Source organism: Giraffa tippelskirchi, chromosome 9, assembly GCF_054371585.1.
Source record: "Giraffa tippelskirchi isolate mGirTip1 chromosome 9, T2T-mGirTip1v1.2.pri, whole genome shotgun sequence".
Lineage (NCBI taxonomy): Eukaryota > Metazoa > Chordata > Mammalia > Artiodactyla > Giraffidae > Giraffa > Giraffa tippelskirchi.
Window position 1 is genome coordinate 54,681,425 of NC_137283.1, and position 14,207 is coordinate 54,695,631.

Here is a 14,207-nt window from a genome sequence, read left to right on the forward strand (position 1 = left end):
GATGGACAGGGAGGCCTGGCATGCTGCAGTCCATGGGGTCACAAAGAGTTGGACACGACTGAGCGACTAAACTGAACTGAACTTTCTGAACCACAGTTTTCTCTGTTGAAAAATGGGTCGTCAGGATCATCAGGGATGAGCAAAACAAAGGTGCCTTGGGAATTATAAAAGCTTCTCCTACCTGGTTATTTTAAAGGAGGCCTGGTAGGGAATGCAATATATACCTTCCTAAAATGAATCCCAGGGTCCCCAGCACACATACCACACATGCTGGGCAGTGGGGAAGGCAGGTGGCAGGAAAGGGTGGCAGATAATGCCAGAGAGATTAATGAGGCTGAGTGTGACGGGCTCTGAAACCCAGACCTACCCCAACCTTCTCTTGTCTCCAGGCCTTCATGAACACTGTGGCCTCCACCTGGAACATCCTTCTCCCAGGTCTGCAGCAGTGACTCCTGGTCGCCCTGTAGGTCTCAGCTCAGACCTCTCTTCTTCAGGACACTTCCTCTTGCCTCCCTAGGCTGCCTTGGGTGACATTCCTCTGTGTTTTGGGATAGTCTGGTGCCCCCTGAAAAAAAGTAGTGGAAGTGTCACTCAGTCGTGTCCGACTCTTTGTGACTCCATGGATTGTGGCCCACCAGGCTCCTCCATTCATGGACTTCTCCAGGCAAGAATACTGGAGTGGGTTGTCATTCCCTTCTCAAAGGGATCTTCCTGACAAAGGGATTGAACCCAGGTCTCCCACACTGTAGGCAGATTCTTTACCGACTGAGCCACCAGGGAAGACTTGGTGACCCCTGTGATGTCCCTAATTCCTGTTCCTCCTTAACTGGACTGTGAACTCCTGGCAGAAAGAGCCCCAGACGTGGCACTTAGTGGGTACTGTGCCTGCAGGGGCCTTGACTGCTCAGCTGAGGAGTTCAGACTTTAGAGAAATTGAGATCAGAGTAGCTTCCTGGTTAGAACGTTGCAAAAAAGGGAGAACTTCAGCAAGATTTGCAGAATGGTGGTGCCGGGATGGACTGGGTTGGGAAGAGACAGCTGGAGGAGGGCTGTAATATTGCACCAGAACAAGGCGATGGAGGAAATACTGGAGTTGGAAGGAGAGAATTTTTGAAATGAAAGAGAACGGAGAGGTTGTCCAGTTCAACTTCCTTATTTATCTGGTAAGGAAAAAGGCTCAGAGTCGCCAGAGGTAACAGAGCAAGTCTGAGGGGAAGCTGAGACTAGAGCCAGGTCTGGGCAACCTCTGTGGGTGCTCTGCACTCAAGGGCTTTGGATCCCACGATGGGATCTCAGGGGCCATGATCTGGAGTCCTGTCCCCACAGAGGGTCCTGAGTGAAAGCTAATGAACGAGATAGTCTTCCCTCAAGATTTTCTTCTTGGTGGTTTGTTTGTCCCTTCTCCCCTGCCCCCACATGCCACGTAGGATCTCAGTTCCCTGAGCAGGGACTGAACCCGGGCCATGGCAGTGAAAGCCCAGAATCCTAACCACTAGGCCACCAGGGAATTCCCAACAGTGTGTATTTTAGACCTTTTGTTATGGTCCTTTTCAAACATACACAAAAGGAGAGAGAATACCTAATACCGCATCACTTCCAGCATCTTCAACCTTTGGTATCTTGATTCTTTTATACTGTCTATAAACACACTTCTCTCCCACTGCTAGGGTGTTTTAAAGCATCATATAATTTCACACTTTTTATTTTGATATGTGACTCTAACATGTAAGAATTTAAATTTTATTACATACATATATATAGTTGCTTCTTGTTATTCACAGTAGTTCTGTAAAATCACCATGAACACTGAATTAGAGAATACTGAATCACTGCTTCTAGGGGAAACATAGGTAGGTTCCCGCCAGCCTCCTGTCACAACATTTTCATCAACCCAATTGATATGCAACCTTGTTTTATCTGTGCTTCTGCTTAAAAACATTTTGCTTAATGTCTACAGTAGATTTATCAGCATTAAACTCATGGCCCACATCTGTATAACTCACAAGTGAACCAAGCGCATCTTATATGTATATCTTCTCCTAAGACACAGCACAGCCTTCTTGGCTTAGGACCACTGGGCTGGGCTTAGGAACACTGGGCAGCACCTCAGCACTCTGCTTGGGGGTCCATTTGAAAATCACCAACACAAAGCACAAAAATATGAAAAGCATGGCACTAAAGAGATGGCAAAAAGCACACCTGTTTATGACATGAGAGCTGAAACAAGACAGAGTATCAGCTGCTGACGTCAGCTAAGAACATGCTTACTGGGAGACTCAAATTTTTCTCCTCTCTACGCATGTGCGTGTCTGTAAGTGACCTAGTACTATGAATATTGGTTTCAACATTACAACTAAATTTTAGCCAGCAGGTGAATTTGCAAATGCAGAATGTGCCAATAATGGGGACTGACTGTATAAATATATATTCCCAATTTCATTAGCACATCTAACAAAATGAACAATAATCCTTAACATCTGTGAAATGTAACACAGAAGCTACATGTACTATTTGGGATATATGTATACTAGAATAAATAAAAATCATTTATCTGAAATTCAGAATCAGTTGGGTGCCTTGTATTTCATCTGACCACCCTAGTAATTTATCAGGCCTTTACATGTGCTAGCCACTCAGCATCTGATCTTGACTCTCACCACAGTTCTGTGAGAGAGGTGTTCTCACTGGTATTTCACAGGTGAGGTTCCCTCCCCGCCCAGGTTTTCAGAGCTAGGATGTAAGGGAGGTCAGGTGACGCACCACGGGTCTTGCATTTATTTTTATCCATCATGTTTGATACAGGAGGGCAGTGCATTGACAAAAGCACAGCTTGACACGTACGTGTATGTGTGTTTGTGTGCATGTTCAGGGATGTCTTGACTCTTTTTCAAGTCCGTGGACTGAAGCCCGCCAGGCTCCTCTGTCCATGGGATTCTCCAGGCAACAATCCTAGAGTGGGTTGCCATTTTCTTCTCCAAGCATCTTCCTGACACAGGAATCACACTCATGTCTCTTATGACTCCTGAACTGAGGCAGGTTCTGTACCACTGTGCCACCTGGGGCATGGAAATACAGAAATGCTCCACAGGGAGTGTTGGGGGGAGATCAGGGAAGACTCAGATGGGCTGAAGAATCCGGGAGGCTTCCAGGAAGAGGTGGCCTTTGAGCTGATCCTGGAGAAGGGTGAGCGTGGAGGAGGAGGGAGACGGCAGACAGTCGGGGGCACAGGGCAGGCCCATGTGCCAGGAGGTGTGGGCCTGAACTTTCTGGAGCAGGAAAGGAGCTGGGCCTGGCAGGGCAGGAGGTCGAAGCTGCCGATAAGGTCCGATAGGCTGGGCGGGACCCGATCTCGCAGGCGCTTGAATTCCAGGCTGGGCGTTTGGACTTTACCCCACAGACAATGGGGAGCCACCGGCGTCTGTGAGCCGGGCAGGGCGGCCCCAGCTCTCGCCCCATTGTTTTTCTCAGAAGGGTTGAAAGCCCTGCAGTATTTCCGCGCAGGCCACTAGATGGCAATATTTTAGCAAATTTCAACTACTCAGCCTCCAGTTTTCAGCGAGGAAAACCAACACAGCAGCGATCCAGCAAAAGGTTCTATGCGTTTACCCGCAGCATCTGCAACAGAAAACACCAGGGCTGGAAAGGAAAATCAATCGAGGGACTGCAGTCCAGCTTCCCCCGGCCGGCAGGATGAAACCTCAGATCATTTCTCTGCTGTGAAGGAGAAAAGGTTCAGGATGTGCAGGACTGGGCGTTCCATTTTAACAAGCACCCTGCAGACATTCTCCAGCAATTTAGTCTCACAGCAGCCCTTGGGAGGAGGTGCTGCCATCCCATTTCACATCTGAGGCCACTGAGATGCTGAGGGACACATTTGCTCAGTTATTTACGGAGCTGACACCAGGCTAGGCAGGGAGATAGAGCTGGCAGCGTGTTTAAGGGGTGCGGGCTGTGAGAGCCCCCAAGGCTGCGCTTTGCTGGGCCCAGGGTCCCTGGGGCAAAGTGCCCGTGTTACCTTTAGATCCTACGTTGGCTGCTAGAAAAACCCGCAGCGTGGATGGTGGGAGCTGCTGGATTCCTACCATTTGCCTGATTCCAGCTGCTTTTGAGAGACCGTCTCATATGATTCTCTGACAGCCACTCAGTGAATTAGGGGTTATCACACAATGGTTTTACAGGTAAGAAAACAGACTCAGAGAGCTGAAATGACTTGCCCAAGGTCACACTGGGGTTCACCACAGGAGGAGGAACTTGATCCCACATAAGCCTACTCCTCCCTGTGTTTTCGACGTCTGGGTAAATTTCCTAGAAAAAACTGGGTCACATACGAAGATTTTTTTTTTTTTAATCAAAGCATGATGGTTTGTAATTAAAAAAGGAAACTACCTAAATGTCCATCCCTAGAAGAATGGACATACAGAACATGGTACAGAGGATTTATAAAGTGGAAAAGTAGTCTCAGCCATAAGTTAGCTCTTCTGAGCTCATTAGCATGGACAGATTTCACAAACATGTTTGCTGACAAAGGCAAGATGCAGAATGATATGAATCCTATGATACCTTTCCATTAAGTCAAAACACAGCCCAAACAGTATCAAGGCCTCACCTCAGTGTATGCATAGGTATGCTAAACTATTTTAAAACAACAGGAAGGTTATGCACCAAATTCATTAGTTATCTGTGGGCCTTGGGCAATACATAAGGGATTTTTAGCTTTACATTTTATTTTTTAAAGAAAAATAAAACTACAGAAGCAAACATAGGGGTAGAAATATAGGTGATTGTTAATTTGGTATATTGATTTCTGTTTTAATTTTTGCACAGAAAAGATGCTTCAGGTAGCTGGATACATATAAAGACAGGAAATGACAAAACCTAAATAATTTTCCTGTTTAGGATCAGCAGTTTGAAGATGGTGGTTGCCCGTACTCTGAGAGGGCAGGAGAGGACCCTGGGGCAAGGTGATCAGAGGAAGGGGTGGACAAATTTGGCCAGAAATGCACAGGCCTGGCTCTGGTGTTACAGGGTTGTGGCTGGCAGGGTCCAGGACACCAGCAATTGCAGAGTAACAGCTCATCCTGGCAACACCCAAGTGGTCCCAGCATCCTGTGACTGCCATGCCTGCCAGGGAACAGTGGGCAGCCAGTGAGGCCGTGGGGACTCCAGAAAGTGGGCAGAGGGGACCAGGACAGGATGCAGGGGCCCCTGGAAGATACAGCTCCTGTGTGGCTAGACATGGCTACACCCTCTGGCTTCTCTCCCTCTGTCCCTTCCCTTTGGTCATTTTCTCTGGACTCATGATCACATGGACCACTTAATGTGTGGCCTGGAGGGGTCACACCCCCACTTGCAACAGCAGGTGCCGCAAACAGAAACTGAAGGCAGTTTTCACTCTGCCCGTCTCCCGGGGCTGTGGTGCCCAGTGTGGCAGGTCTTTAGTACTCTGCAAACTATCGATCACTACACAGAAACAGTCTTCTCACTTTTCCTCATTCTTTACATTTGTCCTATCATACAAAATAAAAAAAAGATCCATGTCAGTTCAGTTCAGTCGCTCAGTTGTGTCCGACTCTTTGCAACCCCATGGACTGCAGAATGCCAGGCTTCCCTGTCCATCACAGCTTGCTCAAAGTCATGTCCATCCAGTGGGTGATACCATCCAATCATCTCACCCTCTATCGTCCCCTTCTCCTCCTGACTTCAATCTTTGCCAGCATCAGGGTCTTTTCCAATGAGTCACTTCTTCACCTCAGGTGGCCAAAGTATTGGAGCTTCAGCTTCAGCATCAGCCCTTCCAATGAATATTCAGGACTGATTTCCTTTAGGACTGACTGGTTTGGTTTTAGTCTCATTTTCCTTGTATTGGCTCATTTTCCCACTCACTTATTCCTCCCAACAGCTCCGTTAGTGAATACTTTTATTATTCCCATTTTGAAGATAAGAAGACTGAGTCGGAGAAGTTATGTAACTGACCCAAGGTAATCCAGCTAAGAAGTGGCAGAGGTAGGAATCAGACCCAGCTCTGGCTGACTTTGGGCTTGCCAGGTGGCGCTGGTGGTAAAGAACCTGCCTGCCAGTGCAGCAGACGTTAAGACGCTGGTTTGATCCCTGGATCAGAAAGATCCCCTGGAGGAGGAGCGCATGGCAACCCACCCCAGTATTCTTGCCTGGAGAATCCCACGGGCAGAGGAGTCTGGGGGGCTATGGTCCATAGGGTCAAAGAGAGTTGGACACGACTGAAGTGACTTAGCACACACACGCTGCCTAACTGGACGGCCGCTGTGCTGTATTGATAAGATATGCTTGATGGTCTCATATCCTAAAAAGGAGAATTTGGGGTTTTGTTCTGCTTTTTTTCTCTTCCTCATAGAAATTTTCTTTGTTCCAAGTTGCTCTTGTGTGTGAACCCCCACACCTGGCCCCCTCTCTGAGCTCAGGGTTGTCATTTCCTGGGTGGTTGAAGAATTCATTGGTCTGCTCATAGGAGAGGCAGGAGGAGAAGCCCGAGGTGGCCCAAACCTGGCCTTCCTCTCTCCTGGGCACGTCCGCCTCAGAAGTCAAAAGGCCTGGATTCCAGGCAAGCCAGAAATAATGCCCCAGTCATCAGATTTGAAACCAAAATTCAGCAAAGACATGTATTTGCTGCCAGAAAGCAAATAGCTTTTTCTTTTCTCATTTTTTTTCACCCAAACAAAACATCCTCTTATGAAATATGTCCAATTTGCAATATTTACTTTCCCTTTATTTAATAACAGGAAAGGGTTTGCTGGACTTTTGTTGATTTTTGCATTTCTTATTAAAATTCTTAAGGGGGTTTTGGGGGAACTTAATCAGCAGAAAAAGGAGAAGGAAAAAAAATCGCATCTGCATTCCACAGGCCTTATTAATGGAGGAAACTTGCTGTTTGTTTAAGAGCATTTTCTGATGGGAGAAGGCAAATGGTCACGTGTTCCAGAGCCTCTGACTCCTATTCTTGACCGTGCCTCCTTCTCAGCTGCCTCCACAGCTCTGAACGCCTTGTCCTAAGCTCTCTGCCCGAGAAGACAGGGCTGCTCTGCAGCTTTCAACCTGAGAAGATGCCCCCCTGCCAGGCCAGGAGGGAAGCTAATGTTCACTGAAGATCTGAGTGCAGTTCTCTGCACCCACAATCTCACTTCACCTCAAGTCAGCCCGCCTGGCAACCCTGGCTAGGCATTCAAGAAAACGGAGGCTGAGAAGGATGAGGCCCCATGTCCAAGCTCCCTTTTCTTATAGCTTACATTCCTTGGGATGAAACAGAAGGGAGTCCCAGTAGTCATGGAGTCCTGCCTCCAACCGAGTCCTCACAGCACCTCTCTGGGATAGCTAGACAATGTCTCATCTTGAAGGATCAGAGAGGTAACGGGCCTTGCTAAAGGTCCCATAGCGCAAGGGTTGTGGAGCTAGGGTTTGAGCTGTGCTCTGCCTGACTCTCACATCCACCTTTATTTCGCTTCACCACACCTACTCTCTGGGGCCAAGAGCAGCATCGTGTTTCTTGTAACGCAATACCTCACTCTCCTGAGGTTCAAATTCTACCCCACCAAGAGGTCTCGGTCCTGCCTCTTCCTTGGTTCTAGAATCAGACTGCAAGTAACTGTAAGGGCTTTGTTTTGATATTTTCATTCTACCAGACATATTTATGCAACATGATTTTTATTATATACACTATATAATCATTGTAACACGTTTACTTCTAGAATAGTACCTTATGTGGGGTCTTTTTTCTTTTTTCAATAATTTTGTTTATTTTTTTATTTTTGGCTGTGCTGGGTCTTCATTGCTGTGTCAGCCCCTTTTCCAATTGCGGTGAGTGGGGGCCATCCCCTAGCTGCAGTGGGCGGGCTTCTCTTGTGAAGCCTGGGCTCCAGGGTGAGGGCGGGCTTCAGTAGTTGCAGTACGTGGGCTTGTAAGCTGCAGTTTCCGGACTCTAGAGCACACTCTCGATAGTGGTGGCCCATGAGCCTAGTGGCTCCACAGCGTGGGGGATCTTCCCAGATCAGGGATCGAACCCTCATCTCCTGCACTGACAGGTGGACTTCTTACCACTGGCCACCAGGGAAGCCCACTAGGTTAAGTCTTAATAAAAGACCTTGAGGACAGCTGGGTCTCCGCATTCTCCTTCTCCAGAGAAGCGAACTGAGGAGGAATTTGCCCCAGGTCCTGGAGGCCAGAGTCAGGTCCCAGGCTCCTTGTCCTCTCGGCTTGGTGCTTCCCCAGGAGCATGTGTGCAAGCAACAGCCACCTTCTTGTTCATCCAGCCCCCGCTCTGTGTGGCCCCGAGGGGGAGGTTAGGACATTCACAGAAACCACACATCGTATATGACATCAAAGTTCTCAGGGTCCAGCCGGAGCCGGTGCTTGGAAAAGTTACTCTTGAAAACGTGGCAAACGCTACAACGAAGGGTTTCGGGGCAGGGGGCAGGGCTCAGGAAAGGCTTCACAGAGGAGTAGATGCTTGAGCTGGGACTTAAGGAATGAGGACTGACCGGCCAAGTCAGGAAGGAACCACAGGCTGAAGGCCCCGCCTGAACAAAGGCCCAGAGGTCTGAACACACAAGGGAATATTCAGGAGTGATCCAGCAGTCTGCTGGGGAAGAGAAGCGGGCCTGGAAGGGAGAGTCAGGAGCAGGCTGTGAAAGGCCTGGAGCGCTATACAGAGGGACGCAGGAAAGGTTGAAGGAGGGGAATGACTCGGTCAGATTGGGGTTCCAAAGACCTCCCTAGATGCCAGAGGGCAGAAGAGGATACAGAGGCTCTGAGAGGCCCCAGGAAGAAGGCAGCTCCATGTTCCAGGCCAGAGATCCCCAGGCCTCCCCACCTAAGTCCTCCTCCTCTTCCCACCCTTGAATGAAATCCTCCTGTCCTCGCTGCTCCAGGCGCCCCCCCTCACCCCCGAACCACATGCCTGCCTGAAGCCCGTCTCACTGGTTCCTGCAGTTCTGACTTCTCGGGCGGCTGTTCTGCACTGTCAAGGTCCTCTCTGCCCAATGGACCTTAACCTGGAGGTCAGAGCCCTCCAGGAGAGTCCGAGAAAAGCCTCGAAAAAATTGCACAAGGACAGAACTGTTCTAAACACGGAACCTGTGTGTGGAGTCTCACAGAGACCCTGAAGCTGCTTTCACTTACAGGAGGGGGCGACTCCAAGACAACACCCTAAAAATGATCAGCTACACTTTGTGAATCCCCAAGGCATGTAGAGGCAGTCCAAGGAGGCAGAGGAATTAGGAATGAAGACCAACCGCCTTGAGAGTTCAAGCATGGACCCAGGAGGGCTCCCAGGCCAGGGGGAGTGGGAGATGAATGTAGCAATGTTTCTAAAGAGAGACCGTTGTTCGTCTGAAGAACGGCTGGGCAGCCAGAGAAGTGCAGGACAGAAAACGGAGGATGCTGTCCTGGCCAAGGATCATTCGGGGGCATCCCGGCGGTAGGTCCAGCTTGCTCCGATGTCCTGAAACCCTGGAATGGCATAACCGGCCCCTCCCTTCACTCATTCTGTGCTCACCAAGCCTCGTTCTGATTAGAATTTGGCCTCCCCATGCAGGGCGCCCACAGGGAGCTGGGGTGTTGGCTGGGGGACACGTGTATCCGGTCCCTTTGGCAGTTGTGTTTCTCGTTGCAAATTAGTAAATTGGGAACAGACAATTCACAGAAGAAGCAATACAAATGACTAAGAAGCACATGAAAAAAAAAGTTCATCCTCACCAGCATTCAAAGAAATGCAAATTCAAACCAAAACCGAGATTGTTTTCTAGCTATTAAAGTAGAAAGGATTTCTTTAAGTTAATACATACTGCTGGGAAAGGGGTGATATAAGAGGCACCCAAAGCGCTGCTGATGGGCGTGTCATGCTACCTGCTGGGCTGGGCGAGTCCTGCCTTACTCCTGCAGCAGACAATGGTGCAATCCTGGTGTGGAAGGAGTGCCTGGGGGCCCTCTGGGTGAATCTGTTCACCAAATGTTTAGGGAGCACCTAGTATGTGCTGGGCTTCCCTGGTGGCTCAGTTGGTAAGGAATCCACCTGCAATGCGGGAGATCCAGGTTCAATCCCTGGGTGGGGAAGATCCCCTGGAGGAGGAAATGGCAACCCACTCCCGTCTTCTTGCCTGGAGAATCTCATGGACAGAGGAGCCTGGTGGGCCACAGTAGGGGTTGCAAAAGGTCAGACACGACTGAGCGACTGACACTGGTATGCGCCAGGCTGGCAAGACACCAGTGAGGGAGGGGCCGCACAGAGATCTCACCCCCAACACCTAAGGGTCCCAGACCAAGAGGGAGGCTGGAGGCCAGTTCCTAGTGGGCTGGAGGGGAAGGAGACGGAGGGGAAGACGGACCAGCTAACCTCCAGCTCCCCCCGCCCCACGGTTTCAATTCTCCCCTTGTTCCAGGTCCACCTCAGGCTCCTCTAGGTGGATCCCTGGGCATTTTCTAGAGTCGAAGTCTGCCCGCTTGTCCCCTCTCCAAAATGTAACTGTGTCGGGCAGGGCCCAGGCAGTATCCCAGGCATTTCAGATATGCTGTCGGGCTGCGAACCACTGAGAAAATGGAGAATGAGAAACTCATACAAGTCACAGTGAAGCACCCTGGCGTTGGGACCCCTGGACCTGGGTCTTGGGCTGGTCACACACTGCCTGGGTCACCTAAGGCAGGACATGTCCCCTCCTTGGGCTGTGGTTCTCTTCTCTGTCAGAGAGCAGGTATGTTGGGTTGGGATCACACAAGAGCGCCCGCCAGGTCGGATGATCTTCACGGTCACAGTCACGGTGCCTGGTCGGCCAGATATCATGACTCGCTGCCCTCTGGAGGGGACCAGGGACACGGGGCTCCCAAGGCTTCTGAAAACCGTACTGGAGAAAGACGTGTGACTGAAACAGCTCTGACCATCCACGTGAACTTTTTCTGTGAACTTGGAGACCATCCACATGGTTTTACTTGTGCTGTTGTTGTGTTAGTGGCTCAGTCATGTCTGCCTCTTTGCGACCCCATGAACTGTAGCCCGCCAGGCTCCTCTGTCCGTGGGATTTCCCAGGCAAGAATACTGGAGTGGGTTGCCGTTCCCTTTTCCAGGGGATCTTCCCAACTCAGGGATCGAACCTGGGTCTCCTGCAGGCGGATTCTTTACCATCTGAGACACCAGGGAAGCCCATAGCTTCATTTGAGGGGCAGGAATTCTTGTTCCAGTTGACTGTGCAGTTTGGGATATAACAACATGACTCCAGCCCCAGAGTCCTGATTTGGGAAGGGACGGAGCTGGTTTTCCACGCCGAGATCTACTGGCCCCACTTCTGTGAGGACAACCAAGAGCACCAGCCCTCAGATCCAGCTTTGCCGATTCCACCTCTTATGAGCTGTGTGACCTGGGGTGAGCAACTCCACCTCTCTGAGCCTCAAGGTTTCCTCTCTACTGTGGAGATAACACAGGTCCCTGCCCCAGCTGGCTTTGAGGGAGAATGAATGGGGTTGAGGGCTTCCCAGGGGGCACTAGGGGAAAAGAACCTGCCCGCCAATGCAGGAGACATAAGAGAGACGCACGTTCGATCCCTGGGTTGGGAAGATCCCCTGGAGAAGGGAACAGCAACCCACTCCAGTATTATTGCCTGGGAAATCCCACGGACAGAGGAGCCTGACGGGCTATAATCCACGGGGTCGCAAAGAGCTGGACATGACTCTGAAGTGACCGAGCACACACGCACACGTATGGGGTTGATGCTGATGCAGCTCTGAGCCTGGGATCCGGGCCGCGTGAGTGCCTGTGTGGATGGCGGCCACACAGGTCTCTCCCCCGCTAGGGGACCAGCCCTACCCAGAGCGGTATGGTTCCCTCGTGGTGCTCTCCTCATGCGGAGGAGGCCTGGGGTCTAACTGCTGATGCAACCTGTCTTATCAGGGGCCAGACTGACACATCTCCCTTGATTCCATGGTTCACCATCACGTTTGGCTGCTGTTCAGGGAATTGAACTGAGCCTCCTTCCTTCCCCAGAGAAGACGAGGAAGGTCTACAGAGGAGTGATGCCAGCAGTGATGCCGGATGCCACATGCTGCCTGCTTAGCTCGCTGGGTGGGGAAGGTGTCTCCAAGGGGGTGGGTCTCACCTGGGCAGAGGCTGGGGCCTTCCACTGACTGCCTTCCTGGGGGGTGAACTTTGACGGAGGTGGTGAGGGAGCATGACGTGGCCATGGACACCCCAGGGCACAGCAGCCAGCAGGGGTGAGCCTTGGCCGGAGGCCCAGGGCCAGGGGCAGCGGGGGGAGGGGGCGGGGCCGGGCAAGTGAGCTTCACACTGTTACGGGCAGAATGACTCATCTGTGCCAACCGGCTGGTGAGACATAGAGAAACTCGGGGACAGGAAGATCGGTGGGATAACGCGTTCAAAAAGTTCTTTGAAAAGGGTGAGTTGATCTAAGAGCGAGGGCTCTGGCTTCAGACAGAGAGGGATTCCCAGCCTGCTTCTGGAACCCTCCTGTGACCTTGAGCTTAACCTTGTGGGGCCTCAGTTTGCTCATCTGAAAGGAGGTGCCAGGGGGCAGGATAACGGGACAGGTACGCAGGGGTCCAGCCCGGGACCACCCCTGGCAGCCGTGGGGCCCTCGGCCTGGAGGGATGTCGGCCTTCGCTGAGTCTCTGTATCCAGTTTGGTCCCATCCTTCGGCCTTGCCTGATTCCCCTGGGTGTGCAGGCCCTCCCGCTGCTCCATACTCTCATGACCTTTTATCTCAGCCTTTCCCACAGCCCTTATCAGCCTAGGCCTGGCGTGCACTGCTGTTTAGTGAGTGTGCCTTATCGCCCCCAGGGGGCCTGGGTCTTACTCATGTCTGTACCCACCTGGCCCAGCACACAGCCTCCAGCCTCTCCAGAGAGGCTTCGCCAGATGCTTGAGGACTGGTAAGGAGGCAGAAATGGCAGCTGAGTGGTAGCCGTCTGTGTCCTAACACCCGAAAAGAGTATGCACTTTGCAGTAATGAAAAGAGGAGGAAGGAATTGGTAAATGTGTTTTCAAAAATTCTACAGACTTCTTTTGATGGGTACGCTTGAATTCATCTTCACAGTGAATATGGTTTCCTGTGTCTTTGGTTTTTAGGCTGTGATATAAAGAAAATGAATGAGAACTTCCCGCAGGATCCACAGGATGAAAGGCCCCCCTGGAATGTCTGAAAGCTGGCCTGCATGGAGAAAGCACTATCGCCTGCCATCAGCAGAGGCCAAAACAGATAAAAAGAAAAAGCACCCCACTCTCAAAGTCTGGAGAATTCTGGGGCCTGCACCTGCGTGACCTTGTGTTGTGACCCCCCCCCCAAGCTGGCAGGAGGCGGGTGGCCCTTGAGGTCCTCAGAGCTGCCCTTGTGAGGACAGCAATGTGCAGAGCATCAGGCAGGTAGTGGGCGCTTAGAGATGCCCACTACACTTCCCTTCACTGCTTGGCAAGGATACACCAACTTATCTTTTGCACTTCTTCCATGAGGTTCAAAGTGACTTGTACATAGTACAATGGGCTGAATCTACGTCTATGAGCGAGCCCAGCCCAACGCCGTTTAAATGGATAAACCTCGATTTTGAGTCTCCACTAAATAGGAAGTGGGATGAGAGACGCTGCTGGGGCGGAGGGCATGGGGATCAGCCAAGAATTGAGCCGGGCAGGATCTTGGGGAGCTAAACGCCTGGCCGCTGGGGTTTTCTTCAATAAGAAGGTTCCAGAACTACTTTGAACAGAGCTGGACCATTACTGCGCGCTCAGTTACTCAGTCGAGCCTGACTCTTTGCGACCCCATGGACTGTAGCCCGCCAGGCTCCTCTGTCTGTGGGATTTCCCAGGCAAGAATGCTGGAGTGGGTTGCCATTTGATGTCTCCAAAAACAACCAACTAGGAAATAAAATCACTCATCTGCCAAATATTCACTGAGCCGAGAAGACTCTTCCTTCTTTCCTTCCCTCCCTCTCTGCCTGCCCTCCTCTCTTCCCTCCCTCCTCTCTTCCCTCCCATCTTCTCTATCAGTGCGGTAATTTTCTGCCTAGTAATTTTCTAAACCTAACTCTCCAGGTCAGAAATGCCTGTGGTGTTTCTGTTCTTTCTTCTCGCCTGTCACAGGGTAAGAACCCTGCTGCTCTGAGCTCCTGATTTGCAGCCAGTGTAACCGGCCTGAGGGTCATGGGGTGAACAGCCCAGCTCCGTCTGGCCGGCCCTCCGGCAAGCC

The 14,207-nt window shown here is 51.0% G+C and overlaps 1 protein-coding gene across 3 annotated transcripts in view; it reads right to left on the minus strand.

The window, feature by feature from the left end:
* Positions 1 to 367: 367 nt before the first annotated feature.
* The window catches only part of PPARG (peroxisome proliferator activated receptor gamma), a 172,007-nt gene continuing 158,167 nt past the window's right edge, over positions 368 to 14,207 (minus strand). For 2 of the 3 annotated variants that reach the window (XR_014064367.1, XM_081526370.1), the window contains one exon: positions 368 to 565. Coding sequence is in view for 2 of the 3 variants with exons in the window: in XM_081526370.1 (XP_081382496.1) it covers positions 471 to 565 (95 nt within the window). In the remaining variant the exon portion in view is untranslated. Of the gene's footprint in view, positions 566 to 2,749; positions 3,616 to 14,207 lie in introns of those variants that run through there. The other variant, XM_081526372.1, reaches the window with a different exon arrangement.